Source organism: Vicugna pacos, chromosome 2 (genome assembly GCF_048564905.1).
Source record: "Vicugna pacos chromosome 2, VicPac4, whole genome shotgun sequence".
In the NCBI taxonomy this organism is placed as follows: Eukaryota; Metazoa; Chordata; class Mammalia; order Artiodactyla; family Camelidae; genus Vicugna; species Vicugna pacos.
The window spans coordinates 83,752,363-83,780,359 of NC_132988.1; the positions used below are offsets into that span (position 1 = coordinate 83,752,363).

The window sequence follows — 27,997 nt, forward strand, 5'->3', positions numbered from 1 at the left end:
AAATCAATGCTACAAAATACAGTATTTTCCATCACTTTTAGTTATAATATACACCATGTACATAACAAGTTGCCTATCTTAAACTAAATACAAATGAACAATAATAGCTTGTTAAAAACCAGATTCGGGACTTATAAATAGTGCAGAAAATGCAAACGCCAAAAATACAATGCCTCCTATGATTGTCACTGTAAGAGAACAGAAAAAAGTTAAATAAAGCAAAATTCCCCTAAATAAGCTAAGACGTTGCCCTTTATTTTTCTAATCTACTAAACATTAAAAACAAATTTGAAACACTTAAACCTCATTTCCACAGCAAAATATTTAACATGCCCAACTCTGAACAGTTGACTCAGTTTATTTTCCAGCAGTTTTAATAACAATTATATTAAAATGAGAGTGCTGACACACAAAAATAGAACTGTAATTCATCTTAAAACAATTACAAAAACTTTTTCAACAATTTCTGACTAGCGAAGAGACTTTTTATTCCATCTTCTAAGAACTACCAGGATATTTTCAGCAGAATCAGTAAATGTGATCACCTATGATTCCCAATCTTGTAAGAGACATTTCTAAAGCTAAAGAGTTCTCATATTTCCACATGATTGTTTCACCGACTTAAATATGTTGACAAAGAGCTACTATGAATCCAGTAATGTTTTTAGATGATTTGTATTTTATTAACATCTATGCACGTGAAAAACAGTCCCTGTTTACAACAGCAGGACCAATACATGGGACTTCTAAGAGACTGTCATTACAAAGACCAAGTCTACTTCAAAAGACACAAACTCCCTTTTTCTAATCTTTCTTAGTAATTTTAAGAGTTAAATGATACTTTCTTTCTAGTTAAAAAAACAAACAAACAACTTACCAGTTCTGACAGAGATTTTTTGTGCTATCATTCTTCCTCCAATTACTGCCAGCCCGGTGCACAAGCAGTGTCCCACTGTTCCACCCACTGCTACGCCGTAGGGGTCCTAGAGACGAATATGACCAACATTAATCTAAAACCAAAGCTGAAACTGCCAGCAGAGAAAGGTAACTATCAAGCACTGAAGAAGGTCAGCAACAGCAACAAAAGCATAAAACAGTTCTAAGAAAATTCAGGTGTATAATTTACGAAAATTATAATAGCTGCTTGAAGGAATACACTCTAGTTATACCTAAGACTAAAGATAAAAGTAGAAAAAAAATCAGCGTGGAAGATCAAAGCAATCGAATTCGACCTTTCAGCAGTTGTTGAACTTCTTTCACAGGCAACATTCAGCTCAAGTGACGAGCTTCCCGCAGACAACATTTGATATTGTGAAGAAACTAAGCAAGCCTTTACCGTGCAGTCTATGCTTCCTAAGAACAGAGACCCTGCCTCTCTTTTTTAATTTTTAAAATTTTTATACAATTTTTACAGGTTACCTTCTATTCACAGTTATTACAAAACGTTGCCTCTGTTCCCCGTGTTGTATAATACACCCCCGAGCCCGTCTTCCACCCAGCAGTTTGTGCCTCCTGCTCCCCTACCACGGTACTGCCCTCTGCCCGCCTCCCTCACGCCCGCGGCCCCGTGACGGCGAGTTCATTCTCTATACCTGTGAGGCTGCTTTTTTGTTTTATTTGAGACCCTGCCTCTCTTAATGTCCCCTATGTCCTCAGTGCTTTGGTTCAGTGCCAGGACACAGTATTCATTCAGTAAACACTGGCCACCAAAGGAAATGGGAGGCACTCAGATTAGGAAGACCAGTGACAGTTTTCCAGAAAAGCCAGCACTGAAGAGCAGGCCGGAGGCCCCGACTAGGCAGCCGGCCAGCAGGAAGAGACAACTGCACAGCACTTCGGCGCTTCTACAGAACCAGCAAGTCACGAGACAAGGGTCCGCCTAGGCAGGAGGGGCTAGGTCAGCAAGGCCCCTACAAGGTTAGAGTTTAGACTTTAAGACACTGATTGGTTTTTCGCTGGGGAGTGCAGAACAGGTTTATGCTTTAAAAGTCGAGTACAGAGAGCAAACTGGAGGACAAGAAGACTGAAGGCAGGGTGACCGATTGGGAGGCTATTCCAGCAGTCCTGGTGAGACACGACGCTGGCCTGGATTGCCGTGGGAGACTCACGGCACAGAAAAGCAGATGGATTCGAGAGAACTTAAGGAGGCATAACTGATAGACCTTGGTGATAAGTGAATGTAAGCGGTATGAAAGAAAAGCCAGGCATGACACGCGAGTTCCTCACCCACAGTTCCCGGATAAATTATGGCAACACCAATGTGATTAAAAGGGTAGAGGAAGCAGTGGAGAAAGGGGTGGGGATGCCAACAGGAGTTAAAAACGGAGACGTTCAAGAGTCAGTTGAGTTCAATGGTAAAGAAGCTATGGGCTTGAATATAACCCCAGGAGAGGAGGTGCGAAGGCCTGGACAGCACGATCACGAGGACAGCAACACTGAAGGGATGCCAGGAAGGAGACTGAACAGGCGGCCAAGCAGTTGGCCTCCCACGCTGACCACAGCAGGGCCTGCTGGTGGCTGCAGTGAACGCGAAGCACCAAACCAACAGCATCGGTGCGGTCAGGAGCTAGAGTCCAGTGGGTTTAGTAAGCGAGGATGCAGAGCCAACTCCTGTTCCCATCACAGCCAAGCCCTCTGAAACTGGGGGAAGGGGAGCAAGAAGCTCGTATTTGACGAGGAACAACTGAGGAAGGGGTAAAACCTTTTTAGATGAGAAAAGCTTGTGCATGCTAAAATGCTCACAAAATTGGGCTGGAAGAGAGGCAAAGATTTATGCTAAGTGGAGCACGGGGGACTGGCATCCAAATACAGGCAGGAAAGGACCGTGGCTGTGACGGTAGGAGTGAAAGGGCGACGACTTCTGCTCCTCCCGTGCGCGGGAGGCCGGCTGTGCGCGCAGCCTGGGGAAGCAGCCCACGTCCCCGGCTGTGAAGAATGCAGAGTGGGACTACGCGCCCCAAATTCTGTTTGTCTAAAACTAATATCCCATTCTATTTGAAAGTAATACTTGAAAAATCACTGGATTAGATAAAATTAAACGTTTCCTTTAATACAGGATTTCTCAGTCTTTGTTATTTTGTTATGCTCCGTCTTCAAAACGAAGAAACCAGAATATATTATTTGCCAAATTTATTTGACCCTGGAACCTTCTCCCCAACCGTTTTTCTTTCCTTCCTTAGTACCCATCAACATCTCAAAGGACACTAGGGCTGTGAAACCCAACACGGGAACACTAAATGATACTGAAGTCAGGAGTGAAGTTCAGACCACAATGGACTGAACCAGACTACTGCATGCTTTATACAAAAAAATCAGCCCCCGCCCCAATTAGGACTACTAAGGGAACAAACACAGACAACTGCACCTCTGCCCCCGAAGAGCTCATTCCACGTCCTGGGTGCTGACAGTGCGGAAGGGGGCTGACAGTGCTCACTGGGTCGGGGACCCTGCGTGCATTATCTTGCGTCACCCCAGAACATGCAGGAAGAACCACCGGGAAGCGGGTCGCAGGGAGGGGCTGCAGCCAGAGACTCAAGCCCGGTCAGCACGGCTGGAGCACAGAGGCAACCCGGGGGACCTGAGACTTTCACATGCCACTCTGGCCATTTAGATGACAGGCTTTCGAAAAGTGCGATGACTGCAGCCATGACAGATCACCATGCAGAACCACTGCCACCAGCACAAACTGCCTGCTCTCAAGTTCCAGTCCTGGCAACCTGACTGCCAATCAAGAAGGCTCGAAATCATTAAAAATATAGAGCAAGGCCACTGAAATGACATTTTTAAAAAAACTTTTTTTTTAAAATATGGGAATCAAATGAAAAATTCCTACTTTTTTCAAGATATAGGATTTTTAAGGTTTCTCTGACAAAACAGGCCTTAAACCTGGCCTTCAACTCATGTTTATATTTTAAACTGCAGCCTAATTTATTTTTTTATGATAGATATTTCCTAGGAGTTAAAAAAAATTCAAATCAAGCTTGTTGTCTAAAATCTTACCAGCTGATTAAAAACAATGTAATTTAATAGACATAAATGAGATAAGAAGTAACATCATGGAATTTGACACAACCTTGTAAAATGACTATAACTCAGTAAAAAAAAGTTAAAAACAAAAAGAAGTAACATCAGTTAAGATCAAGAAGAGCTGATAACAACCTGATTTTTAAAATGGGCAAAGAACCTGAATAGACATTTTTTCCAAAGACGACATACAAATGGTCAACAGGTACATGAAAAGATGCTCACCACCACTAATTACCAGAGAAGTGCAAACCAAAACCACAGTGAGATACCACCTCACCTCGGCTAGAATAGCTACCATCAGAAAGACACAAGATAAACAATGGCAAGCACGTGAAGGGAACGCTTGCACACTGCTGGTGGCAATGTAACTGGTGCAGCCACCGTGGACAAACAGTATGGAGGTCACTCAAGAAAGTGAAAACACAACTCCCACGTGGTGCAGCAGCCCCGCTTCTGGAAATGAAACCATCACCTCAAAGAGAGATCTGCACCCCCATGTCCACGGCAGCATTATTCACAATTGCCAAGACGTACAAACAACTTAAGTGTCTGTCCATGGATGAATGGGTAAAGAAGATGTGGTACACAGATACAACGGAATATTCAGCCTTTAAAAAAGGGGAAATCCTGCCATTTGAGACAACATGGATAAACCTAGCATTATGCTAAATGGAATAAGCATAATGAAATAAGCAGGCAGAGAAAGATGAATACTGCATGGCTTCACTCACGTGTGAAATCTTTATTAAAAAAAAAAAGTGAGCTCATAGAAACAGAAAGTAGAATGGGTCAGCGATGTCAGGGCCTGGGGGGCAGGGGGAGAGGGAGAGGTTGGTAAAAGGGTACAAACCTTCAGTTAGATGAATAAAGTCTTAAGAGCCAATATATAAAGTGGTGACTTTTCTTGAGATCCAATGTATAAAATAGTTGTTAATACTGTTGTAAAATTGAAATTTGCTAAGAGGGTAACTTGTGTTCTCACCAAAAAAAAAAAAAGGATAAATAAAAAAGTCTAAAAAAAAAAAAAAAAGCAGCAGCTTCTCCTCCACATCCCCCTCGGCAGCTCTTCACTTGCATGTGTAAAAACTTCACCGTTCCCCTCCAAAGAAATAAAGATAAAACATTTTCTTAGAAAACAGTTATCTTTGAAGAGTGGCATCTGACAACTATGAACAGATGCAGCAGAGAAGGCTGGAAGGCAGACGGCCTGGCTCTAGTCCTTGTCCCTCCTGGCCACCACCCAGCTTACACCCTCGGACAAGCCCCCCTCCCGACCTGCCCCCGGGCCTCAGGTTCTCCGCCTGCAGAGCCAGCCTAGAGCAAGGTGACCTGCGGCCTCTCTAGCCCACCCTCCTAGGACTCAGCGTTGTGGGGCCGACTTAACAAATGTTCTAAGTAACCTTTGTAACACACCAGCATTTCTTTTGCACAAGGAATGGAAGGACCCGAAGATTTCTACTTTTAAAGCTTTAGGTATTTGTTGCCAAATTGGCCTCCAACAATAATATACCAATTTATGTCCTCAACAAGTTCACAAAGGAAAGTTCTGAGAAAAGAAAACTAAGTCACAGCAACTGCCACACCATCGTTTTGGCAAAACTGAAGGGAAAAGGAGTCAAAAGAGAGCCATCTGGCCGATGGCAAAAACTGGAGAGGCTGGTTTTAAAGAGCTGCAGGGTGATTAGATTTAAAACAAACAGTCTAGCACATGAAGTCACCCCACGGCCCACCCTGAGTCTGCCCAGTGTCCCTCTGGAGCAAAGTAGCATTAGTTACACTGAGTTTTAATACAGAAGCAGTCATCTCTCAAGTACCACTCACCTCTCTAGCTGCCAAAACAATTGTAGTCAGCTGAGAGCGATCACCCCATTCTGCTAAGAACGTTAATGTAAGCGCTTGAACAAAGATGGGTGAAATAAAATGCAGCCACTTTTTCTGAGGTATCGTTGTGTTTGTACCCGCTTCAACATCTCCTGGCCCATTTAAGAGTTTGGTGCGTTGGAACTAAATTGAAAAAAAAAATAGCATAAAAGACATTAATCTCAGGAACCAAGTCAGTATAGCACAAAATTACTTAATCTTTCCTTTAAAAGGTGTTTAAATTCTCTGGGAATATCCTGAGGAACTAAAGTTATGTGACCCCAAACTTGGCTTTCGGACCACTGGTCTCACACAGCAGCCAAGTCCTATATTCTCAATTCTTCTGTTTCTCCCCAACAAAATAAATCAAACAATATTTACTGATCACTTGTTATCTTAGATGCTGTGGAAAGAAAATGATAAACTACAGTTCCTCTTTTTCAGGAGCTTATAATTAGTCTAATTAAGGAACTTGATTGCACGTGTTCACTCTTCTCACCACATTCACACTAACCCAGAGTCACACCAGAGCCAGATTAAGAATGGAAACTAAGCAAAATAGCTATTTCTGTGCAGTCCACACGCATCACAGGTGTGCATGACCACTGAAAACCCCTGGACAGTATTTACTCTTAATAGTTGAGTGCCTTTTTGGTCCTGGTACTTAACAGTGCTCTGACTTACTTCTTCATCTTTTTTCTTTAATTCTGCTTGAACTTCTTCTAACTCCTCTTGACCTTCATCCGGACTCATCTTTAAGCCTTCCCGAAGCATTCTAATGCCAAAAATGGCAAATAATGCCGTTGAAACATAGTACGTGTACACCCTGGGGATGACTGTAGTGGCATAGCCAAACAACACTGGAAGAAAATGCAACAGTCTGGTTAATTCGCAGATTACACACCAACAGAAGAATCAGTTACCTTCAGAAATCACAATTTGCCACTGTTTTAAAGGGAAAATGGTTCACATTAGAAGCTAATCTAAAACATAATAACCTTAAAATCTAATTCTTACCCTCCACTAACACTGAACCCTTAGGTCTAGCCAATGACATAGTACAGCTCATCAAAAAATCAGTGGTGTAGTCGAAGATGGCAGGTGTTCCACACGCTCTCACAGAGATCTCCTCTCAGACACCTGCAGCCAGGGGCTGGCCGGCCACATGTCATGCGTGGGAAGTCAACTTTGATGCCCTCTACTGATCCCATGACCTTATAACCCAGAAGCTATACCACTGCCCTATGTGACATTTCTTCATCACAAATCTTTCAGTTACAAACTTCTACAGTGAAGAATCATGACAAGATTCTCATGTGGCATGACAAACTCCGCTCCTCTACAACTATTAAAAATACGTATATCTTAAGAAAGGAAACTAGTAATTCCACATATATAAAGTAACATAACAGACTCAAACTTACTCAGTACAATTCTTCACTATCATTAAATATAGAAGATAACTGTGTAAATTATATATAAAAAACTATACTTGGAACTAAATACAGTACCCAAGCCCCAACTGTGAAACATATTTGCATCAATAATATGAAGTTAGTAATTAAAACTTAAGAACTATGGAAGGTCCAGAGGATATTTCCATATATATATATATATAATACATGTGATTACGTATTACTTCACCAGCTCTTTTCATCAAATGGGCACAACACATAAAAAACTGCCTGAACATCAAATATACAACTGCATAAGTAACCCATTCCCCACTTCATTATATTACAAAATGAAAAAGATTTAAAAAGCATGTTTAGCAATGCAAATCTATGCTTATGTGCATATCCATGTCCAAATTACATATGTGTACGTGTGTATATATGCCCGCACACACACATGATACAGACGTATATTTTCGAGTTCTACTTGAAAAAGCCAAGAAGCAAAGACATCTCAGTAACAATGATGTGCACCCAGACCTTGGTTTCTAATACCATTCCCCTAAAAGGCTCCTAGAGAAATGGCTAATCCCTGGACTAGGCAGAGGACTACAAGATGAACTGCACTGTCGTCTTATACTAGAAAGAAAGGAAGAAGAAAACAAATGACAGCATGTCACAAGGACACAGGGGTCAGCTTGGAGGGACTCCCAGCCACCAAATCCGGGACAATTTAGGGAACAAGATAGTTAAGTAATTAGTTATAAACCACTGAAAAAAGTAGTTCACAAGTTTATACTGACAATAAATAGACAAACCAATGGGAGAGGAGGGAGAAGTCCTTCTCAGAGCAGCATGCCAGGGCTCACTGGTAAATGTGGACAGAGTACTGGAATTAGCCAACATTTTGCAAATGTCACAGTAAAGTTTAGAACATGTAAGAGTCATCAATTGACGCTAAACTCTGGGGAATAGGGTATTTGTATTGTTTTAAAGTGTCTCCTTAAAAACTGCATATTGGCTCCGAGGGAAGAAAAAAGACTGTCTACAAGAGAAACCCTGACCGGGTGATCAAAACTAACATCAGTGAGGGACAAAGGACATCACGTGCTTACAGATGTGAAACTTAAGAATCACCCACGCAGTGTTCTAACCAAGAATGCATAACCTCAGTATAATCGTGAGGAGACATCACACAAACACAAAATGAGGAACAACTCATTAAAAAGAGGTGGGCTGTATCTTAGAAAAATAGTATTATAAATAAGAAAAGGCTATAGAAATATTTCAGAGTAAAAGACTAAAAAGAACTAAATGTACTACCTGACCTAGACTAGATCCTCTACAGGAAGGAGAAAACTGCATTAGAGAATATTATTAGGTCAACTCACAAAATTAAAACATGGATGATAGACTAATGTGTTAATCTGTCTATAAAGATACATGTATATGCACACATTGTATTTCTCTATAGACATACACACTGTGTGCATATGTACAGACATATACCTACAGGTATATAAATTGTGTGTGCACATACATAACTTTATTTAGATATAGATAAAGGGATAGATAGGTCACAAATGCAAAAGCAAATGGGGCAAAATGTTAAAAAAGGTAAATCCAGATAAAAATTTATAAGTGTTCTTACACTATTTTATTCTTGCGACTTTGTAAATTTAAAATATTCTCCATAAAAGGCTTTTAAAATTTTTAAAAGGTAGCAAATCTTTTAAAATCCCCTAAACTTAGTTTTCCTTTTATCTTCAGATAATTTAAAACAACTACTTACTGACATTTACAATCCCATGTTCTCGGCCTTGACATCTCCATAGAGAGCAAAAAAACTCCCTGGCGTTATAACCCTGTCCTTCTTCCCTGGTTACTGTCCCTCAGTTTCCTCTTTCTTTGGAAACCTTTCCTCAGACACTGGAATTCTTTGGCTCTGCGAACCATGAGAGGTTATTTCTCTTTAAGCAAGTGCTTTGTATCAAGTCAGAAATCACTGGCTTATAAGTACTTAAACTGAGAACACTTGGCACAAGAACATTAGTGTGAGGGGAAAAATATGGCCCAGGGATAAAACTGTGGGGAATGTCAATATTTATGGTACAGAAGTTTTTTTTCCAGAGAAGTAAAAATGTAACTAGAAGCAGGGGGCGTCACAGAAGCCAAGAGAAAAGGTGAGAATGCCCATGGCTGTGATCTGAGGGGCTTATGGAAATGAAAACTGAACTCTGTAATTAGGAAGGCTGATTACTGAAGCCTTTACAACAGTGTTAGTGACTTCCAACACTGTATTGAATAGAAGTGGTGAGAGTGGGCATCCTTGTCTTATGCCATATTTTAGTGGAAAGGCTTTCAATTTCTCACCATTGATTATTATGCCGGCTGTAGGTTTGTCATATATAGCTTTTATTATGTTGAGATATATTCCCTCTGTTCCCACTTTGGTGAGAGTTTTTATCATGAATGGGTGTTGAATTTTATCAAATGCTTTTTCTACATCTATTGAGATGATCGTGTGGTTTTTGTCCTTTCTCTTGTTGATGTGGTGTATCACATTAATTGATTTGTGTATGCTGAACCATCCTTGTGTCCCTGGGATGAATCCAACTTAAATACAATGTATGATCTTTTTTATGTGCTGTTGGATTCTGTTTGCTAATATTTTGTTGAGGATTTTTGCATCAATGTTCATCAATGATATTGGCCTATAGTTTTCTTTTTTGGTAGTGTCTTTGTCTGGCTTTGGTATCAGGGTGATGGTGGCTTCATAGAATGAGTTTGGGAGTACTCCCTCCTCTTTGATCTTTTGGAAGAGTCTGAGAAGGACTGGTATGAGCTCTTCTTGGTATGTTGGATAGAATTCCCAAGTGAAGCCATCTGGTCCTGGACTTTTGTTGGCAGGGAGGTTTTTTATTGCTTACTCTATTTCACTTTCAGTGATTGGTTTGTTCAAATGATCTATTTCTTCTTGATTCAGTTTTGGTGGACTGTATGTTTCTAGAAACTTGTCCATTTCTTCTCAGTTGTCCAATTCATTGCAATATAGTTGTTCATAGTATTCTCTTATGGTTTTTTGTATTTCTGTGGTGTTCGTTGTAATTTCTCCATTTCCAATTCTTATTTTATTTGTGTCCTCTCTCTTTTCTTCTTGGTGAGCCTGGCCAGAGGTTTGTCAATTTTGTTTACTTTTTCAAAAAACCAGATCTTGGTTTGCTTGATTTTTCCTTTTTTTTTAATCTTTATTTTATTTATTTCCTCCCTGATTTTTATTATTTCTTTCCTTCCACTGACTTTAGGTCTTATTTATTCTTCTTTTTCTAATTCTTTTAGGTGGTAGGTTAGGTTGTTTATTTGAAATTGTTCTTGTTTTTTGAGGAAGGCCTGTATCACTATGAACTTCCCTCTTAGGATTGCTTTTGCTGCATCCCATAGATTTTGTGTGGCTGTATTTTCATTGTCATTTGTCTCAAGGTATTTTTTAATTTCTTCTTTGATTTCATCTTTGACCCATCAGTTTTTTAGTGGCATGCTGTTTAGTCTATAGTATTGGGAGTCCTAGCCACAGCAATTAGACAAGAAAAAGAACTAAGAGGGATCCAAAGAGAAGAGAAGAGGTAGAGGTAAAAGTGGAAGAGAAGAGGTAAAATTGTCACTATATGTGGATGATATGATACTATATATAGAAAACCCTAAAGGCTCCACAAAAAAAACTACTAGAGTTGATAAAAGAATTCAGCAAGGTCGGAGGATACAACATACAGAAATCAGCAGCATTTATTTACACTGACAATGAAATACCAGAAAAGGAAAGGAAAGAAACAATCCCTTTTAAAATTGCATCCAAAAAACTAAAATACTTGGGAATAAATCTGACCAAGGAAGTGAAAGACTTATACTTGGAGAACTACAAAACACTGACTACGGAAATTAAAGATGACTTAAAGAAATAGAAAGATATCCCATGTTCTTGGATTGGAAGAATTAATATTGTTAAAATGGCCTTAATACACAAAGTAAGCTACAGATTTAGTGTGATCCCTATCAAATTACCCAAGACTTTTTTCAAAGAACTAGAACAAATAATCCTAAAATTTATATGGATTCACAAAAGATCCAGAGTTTCCAAAGCAATACTGAAGAAAAAGAATGAAGTTGGAGGAATAACCCTCCCAGACTTTAGACAATACTACAGAGCTATAGTAATCAAAACAGCTTGGTATTGGCACAAAAACACACATATGGATCAATGGAACAGAACAGAGAGCCCAGAGATAACACCACAAAATTTTGGTCAATTAATCTTTGACAAAGAAGGCAAGAATATACAATGGAGTAAAGATAGTCTCTTCAGCAAATGGTGTTAGGAAAACTGGGCAGCTGCAGTTTTCTGACAAGGGCTTAATTTCTTATTAAGTTGTATGAATTGTTTATTCTGGAAGTTAAGCCCTTGTCAGTCTCATCTTTTGCAAATATTTTCTCCCATTCGATAGGTTGTCTTTTTGTTATGCCTATGGTTTCCTTTGCTGTACAAAAGCTTATAAGTTCAGTTAGGTCTTATTTGTTAATTTTTGCTTTTATTTTTATTGCGTGGGTAGACTGCCCTAGGAGAGCATCACTGAGACTTATGTCAGATAATGCTTTGCCTATATTTTCTTCTAGGTTTATTGTATCTTGTCTTTTGTTTGAAATATAAGAAGCTCACACAATTTAATAAGAAAAAAACAAACAACCCAATCCAAAAATGGGCAGAAGACCTAAAGAAGCAGTTCTTCAATGAAGACATACAAATGGCCAATAGGCTCATGAAAAAATGCTCAATATCACTAATTATAAGAGAAATGCAAACCAAAACTATAATGAAGTAACACCTCACAGCAGTCAGAATGGCCATCATTAAAAAGTCCACAAATGACAAATACTGGAGAGGGTGTGGAGAAAAGGGAACCCTCCTACACTGTTGGTAGGAATGTAGTTTGGTGTAGCCATTATGGAAAACACTGGAGATTCCTTAAAAAAACTAAAAATAGACTCACCATATAACCCAGCAATCCCACTCCTGGGCATATATCCAGAGGGAACCTTAATTCAAAGAGATAACATGCACCCCAATTTTCATAGCAACACTATTTACAATAGCCAGGACATGGAACCAACCTAAATTGACAGATGGCAGAAGACAGATGACTAGATAAAGAAGTTGTGGTATATTTATACAATGGAATACTACTCGGCTATAAAAAATAAAATAAAATAATGCCATTTGCAGCAGCATGGATGGCCCTGGAGATTGTCATTCTAAGTGAAGTAAGCCAGAAAGAGAAAGAAAAATACCATATGAGGCCGCTCATATGCGGAATCTAAAAAAACAAAAAACAAAAACAAAAAACAAAAATACAAAACAGAAACAGACTCATAGACATAGAATACAAACTTGTGGTTGCTAGGGGGAGGGGGCGTGGGAAGGGACTGGGATTTCAAAATGTAGAATAGATAAACAAGACTGTACTGTGTAGCACAGGGAAATATATACAGGATCTCGTGGTGGCTCACAGTGAAAGAGAATGTGACAATGAATATATGTATGTTCATGTATAACTGAAAAATTGTGCTCTACACTGGAATTTGACACAACATTGTAAAATGACAATAACTCAATAAAGAAATGTTTATATAAAAGAAAATTACTGGGTAGGACAGCACAGAAAAAAAAAATCTATTTGCAGAAGTTCCACTTCCCCAGGGACTCTTCCCTAAAACCCCTCGGCCTGCAGACATGCTCGGAGCTGAGGCGGTGTGCGGTTCTCCTTTCTCACGTCCCTTCTTCACGGCTGCCCTCTGCCCACTCTACAGAGATGCCTTTCACCCCCATTCCAGTAGTGCATTTCCCCATGGCAAGGAAAAACAGACATCCTAGAGCACCAAAGAGGGGGTCTGCCAATACCAGTGTCCTCAACCAAGGAACCCCAAACCAGAGAGAAGACTTTGGGTCTTCCCTGTCTTACCTGAGTGTCCAAAAAGGCCATGGCATTAGTGACAATGGCACTGTGGGGGCACTGGAAATAATGGTCACGGGTAAGGAATAAGGTACTTTGGCCTTGGTAGGAATAATTTTTACTTAGCAATCATGCCTCTTTCATCTCCCAACCAGTGTAAACAAATGCATTTTCCCTAAGGCAGGGTCTTGGTACAACAAAGAGAGCATCAGAGAGAAACACTAAATCCCAGGGGCTTACTTTCCCAGGCAGCTCACTCCGAGGTGGGTCCCAGGCCCAGTCCAGCCAGCCAGCCATTTTAGGACAGCCCTGAACAGATGGTTGTCATGCGTATTACAGTCAAAAACCAAGTAAATGCTTTCTGACAGAAAGTAAGCCTTACTTTCTGGTCTACTGTGGAGCAACTGCATGGCAATTAGGTACTGCGGTAGACATCTCCTATAAATTGAATGAGCTAAGTCTGCACCTCCAAGGCTCCAGAAAAAACATTTAAAACATGTGATATGATACAACTTTTAAAATGAAATCATTTATTGGTAAAAGTATGCTGAAGTTAAAAATATTTCAAATTTCTCAATCATTTCTAAATATATCCAGTTACACAAGTTACTTCTAAGTAAAAGACTAACATGTATAAGAACAGTCATTTGATGAATTTCAGAAAAACTTTTTTTGGTATACTGGACGGTTTCCAACTCTGTGCTTTTAACAAAATTGACAGAAGACCTTATTAAGCTGTCAGCGGGTAAATCATTAAAAATCACTTGATGACAGCGCAGTATGTGATTTTAGCACATAACCCAGGAGTTCCACGAACTGAGTGACGTGGCTATAATGTCACTCTTTTTCCTGTCTACTTATTTATAGGGATAAAATTTCTCAGCCCTTCTATCTATTTTTTAAAAAAGAGATCAGAATTGATTCTCAACCTGGCTTCATTCTAGCAATAAGTATCATCCATGAACATATAAACTAATTTTAAAAGAAGAGTTCTATCATCTCATTAAGAGATGCATTTCCAACTTTTAAAAAATGTTTATTTAAATTTGTGATATATTTTGCTTTGCTCAAAGGTGTATTAATAACTACAACTCAATCAGTATAAAAAATGTTAACATTTAGAGACTTAAAGGAAATTTTCAGCATCTTCTAAAATTCAATTTATATGCATATTTTTGCTGCAGATAGATAAGATACTGTGATCCACAAAAGATTTTCAAGCAAAAAACTTATCATTACAGTAAGATTCTATGAGGAAGTAAATGAAAATAAGAATTAAAGGAGAAAAAAAACAATGTAAATTTCCAAATGTTAAAGAAGAATTTATTCATGCTTTTTTTTAAAGGAATGATGCTGGTGGTGACGGTGAAGATCAAACTGCTAGCGGTACTCAGATTCCACTGGGTTGTCTTAAAGGAATAGGCCATGTAGGCCCAAGGCCCGGGGAACATAAGGCGAGTGCCATGTTAGCTTCTGGGCAACTGGCACAGGCCCACTGTGGCCCAGCCAGCAAGGATATACTTTTGACCTTAGAGCTACTCCTACCTCCCCCTGATCCCACTCCTTCATCCACATCTCCCCTGTGCTCCTCCATGGCTGCTCCTACAAAGGAACAAACTCACAAAAAGTGAGATGCTACCTCTCTTGATGACCCTGAATTTTAGTGAGAAATTTTGAAAAAAGCCAAACACAAGAATGCCCGATGGCGCTGCTCAGACATCAGCTCTTCAGAGGGGACAGGCAGGAAGAGATGCTGCTCACGGCGGCAGGATTACCGCGCTGCCCCCGCCTCGCACCAGGCCATCCCCGCTCACAGACCCAACACACTTCTAAACACACAGTTGGTTCTAAATAAATATTTGCTGAATTAATTAGCCATTATTGTAAATAATGTGAAAATATCCGAATAAATGGTTCAGTTGCGCTCGGGGCACAGTTGAGCCCTTTCTGGCGCAGAGCGTTTCTATAAGAGGGAAGAGAACAAACTGGTGGGGAGGCCTGATCCTGTACCAGATGGTTTGCTTATTTTAACTCCATCTAATCTTTCTTACAATTCTGTAAGGACTGTACCAGTATTATCCTGAGTTTACAGGAGACAAAGAGTCACCAGGAGCTTAAATAACTTAGAAAGGCATAATGGAGTAAAAATATAATTATTTTCCAATATCTTATTAGCTTCAAAACTTTTCCCAGTAAATTCCTAATTCTCAAACAGATGACAGTAGGTTTTTTCCTAAAGGAGGATTTGGGGGTCTCAACCCCCCTGCCCCCCGCAAACTGGGCAAGCTCCAGCCCTCACCCTGAAGAAAACTGTCAGAAACCCCTGGATTCAGAACCAGACACAGCTGTCTTTGAATTCCAGCTCAACTGGCCGAGAGCCAGGAGGACTCACTGTCTCTGCTTTCTGTCTATCTGTAACAGGACAGGGGGCCTGACTGAGGCAGGCCTGCAGCGTCACACACAGATGGTGCTCAGCAAATAGCAGCCACGTGACCAGCTCCTGTCTGCACAGTGAGGCAGCGGTAGAGGCCGGATTCAGCCCCAGGCCCAAGACGTCAGAGTTCATGCCTTTCCTGTGCACCCCAACCCACCCCCAACAGCAGCTCCCCGCCCCTAAATAGAATGCAGAGAAAGGACTCAGAATCCAAAGACAAGCCAGTTCAGGAACGATTCCGGAATGCTAACAAGAAAGAAGTAACACTGGTAAAGTGGAAATTCTGCAAAGGAAAGCAGTGGCCCCCACACTTACAGACTTGAAATTGCCCACAATGAACTCAACCATCTAGTGGGGGAATCGGTTCGTGCGGGCGAGGCTGGTGGGAAGACAAATGTGTCAAACACGAATGACGGGTGAGGTAGTGTTTAGTCTATCTTGAAAGACTGTTAAAAATGTATGATGTCTGAAATTTCTCTGATTTTGGAATTTCTTTTCGGTTTGCAAATATGATATGAATTGAAATATTTTGTAATAAATGTTAAAACACAAGACAAACATTTCAAAAGAAAAGAATACCAACCATAATAATTTTACACAATATACCAAATATTAGGTCTCTGCAACTCCTTAAACTTAAGATGAAAAGTGAGTGGAGGTACACAGTTTTTCAAGCTCATTTTAGAGACACAAAGAAGAGGTTTGAAGACCACTGATACAACCCATTCTTTCAAACAGTTCGGGTGAGAGGAGCTGTCCCTACCAGCAGCCAGAGGGAGGTGGCCTGGCGTCAGGACAGGACAGCCTGATGCCACTCACAGCTGAGGGAAAGGAGCTGACTGCAGAGAAGGGGCAGGGGGACTGGAGGAGCCAGCTTCCCAGGAGGGACAGGCAGAGAGGGGGCAGCCTTCGAGTTATCCTCAAGGCTCCAAGTTTCAAAAATAAATTCTCTGATATTATTCAAACTCATTCCCAACAAGTGACTTTGCCCTACTTTTCCAACCTTCCCCACTTTTCCTATTTCCTAGAATCAAAATTTGCTTTTGAAGAGAAAATTGCTTTTGTTATGAGATATGAGTAATGCTAATACTAATAACCAAAATGTAAAAAGTAGTCAAATTATTTTATTCAGTAAAATACTCATTATAATATGTTTAAAAAGACGAACTTTTACAAGCATTCAAGCAGCCAGAAATAGAACTTGTTCTGTACTTTAAAACTGTGTTTCACCAGAAACCTAAGGCAGGCTGGGGGGGGGGGGGGGGAATGGCTGAGCACGTGAAATATAAAGAAATCATTTTAATACAAACCACAACCCCATGAGGCAGCTAGATATTATCTCCAGTTTACAGACGGAAACTGAAGCTCAAAGAGGTTAAGTAACTTATTATGAGGTTAATACATGGCATAATCAGACTCCAATCCAAGTCTGACTCAGGAAAACTAACTATTTTCAACCCAACCATGTGGTTAACAGCAGCTTTTGAATCAGAGACTAAATAAACTATGTTTAATTATTCAGCAATAAGTTTACTTTCTCATGGTCTTAATTCTTTGAAAAATTGAAGCCTACAATAATAGGAACTCAAATAGTAACAGACTGGGAATCTAAGAATGTTTCATTCTTTTACTGTAATGAGCAAGAATAGCTTAATAGAGCACAATACACTGAACGCGACTCTTCATTATTAAAAAAGTCCTTCAACAGGAAATATGCAACTCTCTGTGGCTGCTTGAGTCCTATTTCTAAGCTATCAGATGTAAATAAACCTATCTGGACTTAAAAAGAAAAAAAAAAAGCAAGGATATCCACAGCAAAAGGATAAAAAAAATAGTGAATAAATGAGGTGTATGTATCTTGACTGAATAGCTGAAAATTTAATTTTACAAGTGCAATATGATATTTAAGAATTTATGTACTAAAAATATTTTCTGTGGACTAAATTCTGGAACACAAACTAAATTCCACCATAACCAGTTGAATGATTCAGTCACTTCAATGCCACACACCATACTTTCTCTAATTCAGTAAACTCATTAGGAGGAAAAAGCACACTCACCTGATAAGCATGTCATCAGGCCCAAGGCAAGCATGGCACCGGCCAACACCGTCAACCGGTTATAGCGCATCGCCATGATGGCTGCTATAAAAAATGTCTTATCGCCCAGTTCAGACACAATGATAACTGATATGGCAGCCACAAATGCATGGATAAATCCCAAATTCGTTTGGGTAGCTGGATCTTCTTTATTGGTGAGAACCGGAGCAGCTGGTGTAAATCCTTTCTGGAAGAAAAAAAAAAAAATATCAGCTATTTTTTTTAAAAGTCATTATTTTAAATTAATTTATTTTGTATGCGAATTAAGATTGTTTTCCTGTCATCATCATTAGGCTTATTTATTGTCTAATATCTTTGAAAGCCATTGGTAACGACAGCAACCTCCGATTGATGGCTGCTACGGCAGGGATTCTACAGAGCTAAAATTCTAAGTACAATTCTATGGAACTTAAAAAAAAAATAGAGACCACTTATATCCACACATTAAAATTACCTTGGTTTCTAAGTATTTGTAGGTTGAGATTTAGTTCTTAACTATGTCTCATTCAAGTTTTTATTCATAACTTGGACATAAGACCAAGGCATGCTTATCAAACATCCAAATAGCAGGAAACTGAGAGAAATTTCATTAACATTTTAGAGAACAGAGGATCCAGAAAGCTCTCAACAGGCTAGAGCAAGAGTTGGCTCTAGCTAAGATGATGTCTAATATAGCAGGATATGTGGATGGTCCTAAAGTCTAAAACTAACCAAGGGTGTAAAATGGCCTAATAAAAGTACAGGCCAGAGTCTTGGCTGGTGTTAAGGTCATTCTGAGTTGAAAACATGACAAAGCTCCAAACAGGGAGCAGGCACTTTAAGCCCTTCAAAGAGTTAGTGACAAGCCCATCTTCTATGCTGCTCAGCTCTTACTCAAAGTTCTGTACTGGTTCTGAGGCACCACCTATCAAGAAGGCACTGCCCTCTGAAGATCATCCCAGATGGAAGAGACTTTACAACCAGGATTGGCAGGCTTCTGCTGAGGCTAAGTCCAGCTGAGAATGACTTGTACATTTTTAAGGGGTTGCAAAAAAAGAACAAGAGAAAGAGGGAGGGAGGGAAGGGAAGGAAAATTATGCAACAAAAACCTTAAGCAGCCTGCAAATATGTGGCCAAACCTAAAATATTTATTATCTGGCCCATTACAAAAAGAAACTTGCCAAACTCATGCTCTAAAACAATCACAGAAGGCACCGGGAAGGACCGGATGCCTCTGTTCCAGTAACTGTGAAAGTCTGTATGAGTCTGTATGGTCCCAAGAGGGAGACGTAAAAAGCTCTAGATTGTAGCTTAACACAAAGAAAAGATTTCTACCAGATGAGTCTTGGAAGCTGAGGTGGACTGCTAGAGAAAGTGGTAAACTCCCTGGGCAGAGACCCAGAGAAAAGAACCACTACCTACAGGAAATGTGCTCATCAGTGGTCCCAAACCAGGGCGGCTATGTCTCCCAGCAGACTTCTGGCAATGTCCAGAGACATTCTGGTTGTCACAGCTGAAGGGGAACTAATGGCGTCAAGAAAGTAGTGGCCAGAGATGCTGCTACAGACAGGACATGATTCACAGAACAATTCCCACACAAGAAAGAATGATCTAATTTGAAATATCAGTAGTGCCCAGGGGCAGAGGCGCTGCACTAAAGAAATCACTTCTAAAGGTCTCTTCCAATCCCAGCTGCCTATCCTTAATTATTTTTTAAAGCCTATGAATCTCTAGAAGCCTAAGAGATAAAAAAGAAAAATCAACAACAAAAAAAACCAAGACCGCATGTGAGCTGACAGAGTATAAACAGAACTTCTTTCACTTACAAAGGCCCCAGTCAGAAATAAGATTAAAATCCTAAAGTTTTAGTATGCGTGCCATTCCTTAACACGTGACATAAACTGGACTCCCAAATTACACAGTGAAGATCAGAAACCTTTAAGCATTACTCAGACGAGACTCCTGTGCTAAAAATTGGGGAAATTTAGAAATTAACCATTTTAGAAAACATTTGGGGATAGGGCTAAATCAAATGGGCAGCCTTGGAAGCCAGCTCTTGATGAAGCAAGTACCATTTTAAGGGATTCTAGCTTTCTCATCATTAGCATTTTAATCCCAACTATGCTGGTCTTCCTTTAAAAATGAGCTTCCTTCCTCTTCCAATACCCTATGAGCTTTAAGTATGGTTAAAAAAAATAAATAAGCGTTTTAATTCAGTTTTCACCACTACAACATTTTCATCTTGGATATACCTTTTGTATGAAGAAATTTCATTGCAAAATATTTCGGACCTGAAATCCAAGAAAAATTTTAGGAATAAATACTCACCATTTACAACCAATTAGCTGCAAGCTCAAAAAAATGTTTATTTTAAAAAACAAACACAATAGCGATCAAAACCACAAATTCCCGTGGTTTTACAATTCCCAGCCATAAAACCTTGGCCACATTACTTAGCCTCCCTGTTCCTCTGTGAAATGAGGAGGATAAAATAAAACTTGCCTCTTAGACACAAAGCAAAACAAAAAATGTGGATTCTTAAAAACTTTCAAAAAAAATCAACTTACAGCTTTTGTTACATATTAATCTGGCCCTCAATAGACACCATTTTGATTTTGGAGAGCAGTGGTAAAGAGCCACCAGCCATGGTATGGTAAGAACTAAAAAGTACCAGGGTATTATGGAGACAGATTTTTAAAACTTAAAATATTATTAAATGGGGGCAGAAAATAATCAATTACCATTCAATCATTTGTTGTCAACTGCCCAAGTGTTTACTATATGCAAGGACCATCTCCTTTTTCTAATTCACCTTTAGAGTGACAGAGTGGAGCGGTTTAATAGGTGGGCTCTGGAATCAAACTGCCAGGGTTCATGGCTAAGGCATTACTAGTTCCTGTATGACCTTGGGCCAGTAAGTTTCCCTCTCTGTGCCTCAAGTTTCATCCGTAAGATGAGGGATAGCTATACCCTGGGGGCTTGTTTTGAGAATTAAATGAGTTACTACACATAAGCCCTTAAAACAGCACACCACAACATGACCAGGCTAGTCTTCCAAAAATTAATTTCATCACATTACTTCACTGTGTAAGAAACTGTAATGACCTTCTTATGCCTAGGATATAAAATGCAAATACTGGTTAACTACCAACATCTGCTATCTAATCACATACCAATTACCCAAATGCACCTTACACTCCATAACGAAGGATGAGCCAGAGCAGCACTGTCCAACAGAAAATAATGCAAGCCACATAAGGTAATTTTGAAATTGCTGGTAGCCACATATTAAAAACACATAAAATTATTTTTAATATTATTTTATTTAACCCAACATATCCAAAATACCACCCTAGGAATATTTTGTAAGTGAGCAGTGAGATACTTAACACTTTTTTTTCCTACCAAGTCTTCAGACTCCAGTGTATCCCTACTCCCTGCACACACCTCACGCAACCTCAGCGTGGACTGGCCCCACATGCTCCAGCGCCCGAGAACCGCCACACGGCTCGGGGCTGTGGTCCAGGGCAGGGCAGCCCAAGAGCATGTCAAGCTCTCGGTAACCACAAGCCTTCAGTCATGCAGTCGCCTTCCCTTCCTACTTTCTTTTCAGTATCCTATTCATCCAGATTTCTCAAGATTCAACTTACGTAGAACCTCTTGGGCAAGCCCTCTCCCAACAGCTCCAGCCCCTTAATGAGCCCACTCCCCTCAAACTGAACGCAGACCGTGGCAGGTACCTGGTAGGCACATGACTGAAATAAAACCTGAGCCAGGAACACTCAGGGAGTTAACTGTACTAGAAACACGTATAAATGTAATGTTAACATTTGCAACAATAAAAAGAGACAAAAGTGACTGAGTGTCCATCAACAGGGAACTGGTTACATAAATGGCAGCTCCATATATTAGAATATCATGGGGCTAAAATTAAGATTGTTTTATATATACTAATTAGAAAAAAAACACTAAGATTTTTTAAGTTGAAAAAGGTATGTCTTATGTATACAGTCATGGTAGGTGTGTGGAGGAGTAGAGATTTGGGTAAGCATATAAAGTCCATACGCAGTTGTTAATGTACTGGAAACCTCAGGAAACGGTGTCTGTTTCCAGGGAAGGAGCCAAGATGACTACAACAGGGGTCAGCAAACTTTTAAGAAAAAGGGCCATAAAGTCTCTTTGTTCATTACCCAACTCTGATGCTACAGCCTGAGAGCAGCCATAGGTAATAATACTTAAATGAACAGGCATGGCTCTGTTACAACAAAACGCTGTTTACAAAGACAGGCAGTCAGTGGTAAACTATCATTTGCTGACCGCTGAGCTAGAATACAAGCACTTTTCATTCTGCACTCTTCTTCACCTTTTGGATTTTTTTACCGGGCACATGATTAGAGATACCTGTTATGCCCCACTTCAAAAACTTCTTGACCCAATCTCTTACTCTAGATACAGAGGACCAGTTGCTTATAGGTTGTAACTGACTTCAGGCAGGTCCAACCAGAAGGGAAGTGCTCTGAAGGTACTGATTCACTACCCAGCAGTATGGAGGAGTTAAGCCCTGTGGGGCAACCTTTCACTGTGGGGCAGTCAGTTCTGAGGTTCATTTCAGAAGGCTCTTCGAAAGACTCAGCAGGATTCGTCCTCATCACTCATGGAGTGGCTAACTTGAAAATGCACTGGGTACATGCACTTATCCTCTTCCCTGGACTGACAATTTGAAAGAAAACAGGCATAGTCTAAGATCAGGGAGTAAATTATCAGAATAGTTGGGGTGAGATAAAGAAAGATAAATTGGGCCCAGACTGAAAATCCAGTATGTTTATGAACTAGCTTAGGGGTAAGCAAGAAGCCCTTTAAAGTTTTTGAGTAGAAGACACAGACATGATTAAGGAGGCACTCTGACTAATAGATCAGGACGGCAAGTAGAGAACACCAGCCACCGGACTGATGAATTAGGAGGCCTGCCACACAAGACCAATGTTGAGGATAAAATAAAGGAAAACATTCTGCACACAATGGAAAAGAAAAATTAACAGAACTTTTCAAAGGGGAAGAATCAAAGATGATATTCATATTCCAAGGCATATAAAGAGGAATAAAAATAGGAGTGTGGCTTTAGACACATTCAATTTGAGGATAAAAAGCATTTCAAATAAAGGTTTCCAAGAGGACATCAGAAATGAGACACCTGAGGTTAGGCCAACCCAGCCTCAGATATGTATTTGGTTACTGGTAGCCTGACTTTATCAGCTGGAGCTCTGCAAGATTAGTTTTCCAAGGGAAAAGACAGAGATTACACTGAAAAACATGAAATTCAGAGAATGTCTGTATTTAGGGAAGGGGTTGGGTGGGGAAAAGGAGAAAAGAAAATTGTCTTAGATATTTAGAGAGCCAGGCAGGAGAACATCACAGATGGTCAAGTTAGGGGCAATCACCATTTCACTGAGCTACTAAATGCCAGGTGTTTCCATATACATTGCTTTATTTGATACTCAAAAACCTTAAGAACTGTTATCCCAACTGCACACAAGAGGAGACTCTGAGGACCAATAGGGTTAAATAGTTTCCTCAAGTTCATACAAAATGAGATGGTGTAGGACTCTTAAAAAGTGGAGAGTTAACAGTGTCAAACAAGAACTGGAAAAGACCCCTGGATTTAGCCATTAGGTAGGTTACAGGTATCCTTCAAAAATGACCTTTCAATAAAGACAGGGGCTCATGCCAGATAACATAAGACTAAAGCAAAGTGAAAAAGCAGCTAATTGCCTAGTTAGAGATGTGGTTTATAAAACTGAAAAATAGAATGCAGTCAAGGAGAGCTAAGTCAATGGCCTTTTCCCCCTCCAAACTGAAGAAACCTGAGGGCACAGGCACCAAAGAAAAGGAGAGAATAAAGATACTGAGGAAGGAAAGTACTGGAGGTCAGAGGAGAACAGGCACATGGACACAGAGAGGGATGGAAACGATGACAGTTTTGTCCGATACATGAAGGCAGAAAGTACTGGCAGAGAAGCAAACACTTAGATTAGTACAGGAGGGTCAGATGCAGTGACTGTAATTCCAGTTTTGGCATTCCACTGTTCAATTACACAGTGTTACAGAAAGTGAGGAAATACAGTGTTTTCCTTAGTACGAAGGCCACTCTTTCAGCACTTTATTTTGGGTCTGAAACCCAAAGTATTTACATCTTGAGAGTAGGGTCAACAACTTATAATTAAAAAAAAAAAAACCTTCCTGAATAAAACTCTTCTTTAAAGTTAAAATTAGCTCCAAATTGAAAAATGTTGAAAAAACTCCCTCATTTAGAGAGTAGCCCTTTATTCTTCCATGATCTTCAGGAGAAGAAAGAAAATGACAATTAACAATGAAAAAAATCATTCCTATTCTAGTTGTAGAGTTTAAACGAACACATATGCGACTGTATTGAAATTGACACACATACCTGCATCAGAACTTCCATCTACACATGAGGAAACCAGAGAAGATGAAGATGCGTTCTTTGAAACAAAATCTACAGCCTGCTACCAAAAAAAAAAAAAAAGACTAAAGTCCCTGCAAAAAAAAAGCGAAGTCCCTTAACAAAAGTTACGATACAAGAGGTGAGATTATTTGAAGATAAAGGAGTCACAGGAAAACGCTTAGAATTGGCTTAGAACTGTCTCCTTGCCATTACTTTACTGTACGAAGTCAGAAAAACCTTTCTCAGAAGTTGGAAAAATGTGCCCAAGAATACATGTGTAACTTAAACAATGACACTATGGATAAACTTCGTTTTAAGAGACTGCATTAAAATAAAAAACTAAAATTGTACTTCATTATAAATTTTCACTCATATCTTTTACTTGTAGATGGTTTAGTTTGTTGCTTTTAAAATAATATTTTATTTTTATGAATGTTATTTGTTAATTTATATTCAAATATATATAACATTTTTATTTTAATGAATGTTTAACAGCTTTGTTTCTGAGAATGTTACTGTTTTGTAATGTATTCATACATTTTGACATCTGAAATGTATTGTGTATTTAGTTTCACTGATTTTTATTTGTGATGAATCGCTTTGCTGGTAGGACACCAACAAATAAATGCAGTAACATCATGATCATTTCATTCTGACATAGCAACCCTCAGTAAGACGAATCTTCACACCTGACGGCCTCAGTCTCAGCCATAAAGAGCCTTGAACTAGGAGTTTGGATTGGATGGAGCAGGACTGCAACTTAATAAAAATGGGAAAATGATTAAAATATGGTGTGGAAAGCTTCTGTGTTAAAAGATAATACATGAAAGAAATGCCAAGAAACAGTAAAGGAGAAATACAGTAAGGAGAATCGGTACTGGGTCAGGTGGTAGGCTGCTGTGGCTTTATCAACAGTGTTACACAACTGCGGTCCTTTGGCCTTCCAGAACACGCGGCAAATTATAAATTACTTTTATTAAATCCATCTGACCTCCCAGAATACGCAGCAAATTATAAATTACCTTTATTAAATCCATCTGACTTCCCCCAACTAAAGGGACTGAATGCTTCTTGTATTACATATTCTGCCCAGGGAAGGAAGAAAATAACTGAGTACGTCACTAGAAGCATAAACTGCATAAATGAAAGGGTCCCAGTGATCCACAGTGCTTTTTTCATGGTTTTAATTTTAACTATAACTTCAGAGTAAACTCCCCAAACTTTTTTTTATCTGATTATAGAGGAAAAAAAAATCAATGTAGAAAACCTTATTAGAAGTTCAGTAATCTTGCCTCAACGCACCCTATAAGATGCAGCTACATTTTTATAATACATCTTACATTTAAATGCCTACCAGTAACAGAGAGATTTTCCCCTCTCCATTTTCAGAAGTCCACACTCACTGGCATGAAAGGGTAAGGTTAAATATCCTACCCCTTTAAAAGATCTGCTGCCTGTAGTTGCAAAGCTAAAGAGTTAAAGAGTTGAAACTTTCAGATATTCGGCTATGCTGAACCCTTGCTTTCGTGAATGACTATTAAATTAGGAACTCTGACCACATCTTAACTTTCATTAAGTGGACAAAAAAAGCAAATGATATTTATATTAGTTTAGAAAACGTAAAAAAAAATCTCTTCCAATATACTGCAGTACAGTAGGCAAAGGGGAAAAAAAAACCACTTGATCCGTAACAAAAGTTATGTGAAATACCAAGACAGTAAAGACAAAAATCGTATTACACTGTGCCTTCCCTTTCCCTTCACATCCCCAATTTTAAAGACAAGGATCCTTAAGACACTTACATACGGTCCCTGGACACTGCTGCCTTTATTTTACATGGCTGTATTTTTCCTAGCAGTGTAAAAGGGTATTAATAGCCATACCTACCACTATTTTTATCTCAAAAATCACTATCTGACTAAAACTTTAATGCAAAGCCTGGAAAGTTACATAACCCCAAATAGTTATAGCTTTAAATAAATTTCTGATAATGAGTTAAATGACAGCAGGCTAAACGACGAACACTAAGAATGAGTTTCATGAATCAGCATGTCAGTTCAATTTCAGAAGTGGAAATGGCGAGCCGGGTCCGCGGAGCCCAGGAGTGACAGGCAGGAGAGAGAAATCACTTTCAGCCAGGAAATTTTAGGAAGCCTTCACAGAGAGGCGATATCGGATGGTTCTTGAAAGGTGGGAAAAGTTCTGACCAGTAGGCTTCAAGCTCACTAAAACTCTTTTATTTAGAAAGGGCTTTTGTTGGAGAGAGAGAGCACATGGCAAGTCTGAGTACAGCATATGAGTGAGCAAGGGAGTGGTGGCTAACAGCCTGGAGGTGTTGACTGGAGCCAGATCACCAACAAACGTGCACATCCTGCTGAAGAGGCTGGGCTGAAATCAGCGTGCGGGGCAACTCGCTGGAGGTTTCTGAGAGAGAAAACGGAATTCAATGTTCAGGAGGATTCGTTAGATGGGGACAGGCTGAATGTAGCCTGGGGTGGAAATGGGAGGTTTGAGCTCCTATTAGAAGAGACTACAGAAGGCCTGAATTCAGGAGTCCAAATTGGAAATGAGGAGAAAGCCCAGGGCGTACAGAGCGTTTAAAAAACGCTGCCGAGATCTTGAACACAAGTGACTAAGGGATTCTACTAACATAAATTAAGATGTTAATTAATATCTTTTAGTGAAGACCAAAATGTAGGATTCTAATATACTTATAAATTTAGTTTTGGCGTCCCACACCGCTGCAGCACTCTGTACTGTCAAAGACTGATGATTCCTGTGCTTTCCTAAAGGCTACTTCCTGCAAACGAGAGCTTGTTAAAAAAAAAAAAAGTGAGAGTTGTGCAAAGCTGAATGTGGTAAACAGTATGGGATAAACTGCTTCAACAATGAAATAGCCGATGTTATTATTCTCAGAGAATACCAAAAGCCTCCCAGCTGCCCTCTGTTAAAAACTTTCTACTTGGGATGATGAACATTCCCAGCTCTCTAGGATACATCTGATCAACAAGAAGCCCATTCCTTGGCAGCATCTTTATCCTCCGGAACTAAAGGTTTACAGCGGACTCCTAGTTCGGCTTCCCTCCTCCCCTCCCCCATAAGGAGACAGGCAAGGCCAGGCCTGACCCAGGGAAAGCGCACTCAGCCGTCTTCCAGCCCAGAGAGCCGCAACCGGGCTCCCCTCCCCCCGCCGGCTGCCTGGGCCGAGGGCGGCGCTCTGGCGACGACGAGCCTGGTACCCGGCTCCGCCGGCTCCGCAGCCTCGCCTGCCCGGGCCCGTCCCGCTCACCTCGGCCCGGGCCGGCTCGGGGCCCTGCACGCCCGCGGGCTGCGGCTGCAGCTGCTGGGCAGGCGCCGGCGGTTCCTTGTTCCGGTGGCTGTCTTCGTCGGGAACGGCCCGGACCCCGGCCGGGGCCCACAGCAGCGGAACCAGCAGGAGCAGAAGCAGCCGGGGTTTAGATGCACGGCCGCTCCCCCTGGCCGCCGCCATCCCGCCGGCCGAGACGGCCGTGCACCGGCGCCGCAGGAGGAAGTGCGGGCGACAGGAAGCCTCGACCCCGAGCCGCCCCCAGGAGCGTCCCTGACGCCTCGCCGCCGCCGCCGCCGCTCAGGGAGGAGCCGGCAGCATGCGGGAAGTGGCCGGGGCCGGCAGAGGCTCAGGGCAGGCCGGCGTCCGCAGCCGGCGGCTCGTCCTCCCCCCGCCCGCGGTGGCCACACGATTTCTCCAACTGTCTCAGTGC

At 40.5% G+C, this 27,997-nt stretch overlaps 2 protein-coding genes across 15 annotated transcripts in view; one reads left to right on the plus strand and one right to left on the minus strand.

Moving 5' to 3' along the window:
- Positions 1-25,044, plus strand: part of CLOCK (clock circadian regulator) — a 138,944-nt gene extending 113,900 nt beyond the window's left edge. For 13 of the 14 annotated variants that reach the window (XR_012061539.1, XR_012061547.1, XR_012061528.1 and 10 more), the window contains 2 exons: positions 15,704-16,132; positions 24,919-25,044. The gene's annotated coding sequence lies outside the window, so the exon portion shown is untranslated. Of the gene's footprint in view, positions 1-15,703; positions 16,138-24,918 lie in introns of all 14 variants that reach the window. The other variant, XR_012061551.1, reaches the window with a different exon arrangement.
- On the minus strand, positions 18-27,974 carry TMEM165 (transmembrane protein 165). Its single transcript, XM_031688103.2, has 6 exons — positions 27,547-27,974; positions 17,777-18,002; positions 6,571-6,746; positions 5,848-6,030; positions 878-983; positions 18-188 (listed from the first exon to the last, which is right to left on the minus strand). Exons 1-6 carry the CDS (start codon positions 27,745-27,747, stop codon positions 112-114), a joined length of 969 nt encoding a protein of 322 aa, XP_031543963.1. The 5' UTR covers positions 27,748-27,974; the 3' UTR covers positions 18-111.
- Positions 27,975-27,997: the final 23 nt, after the last annotated feature.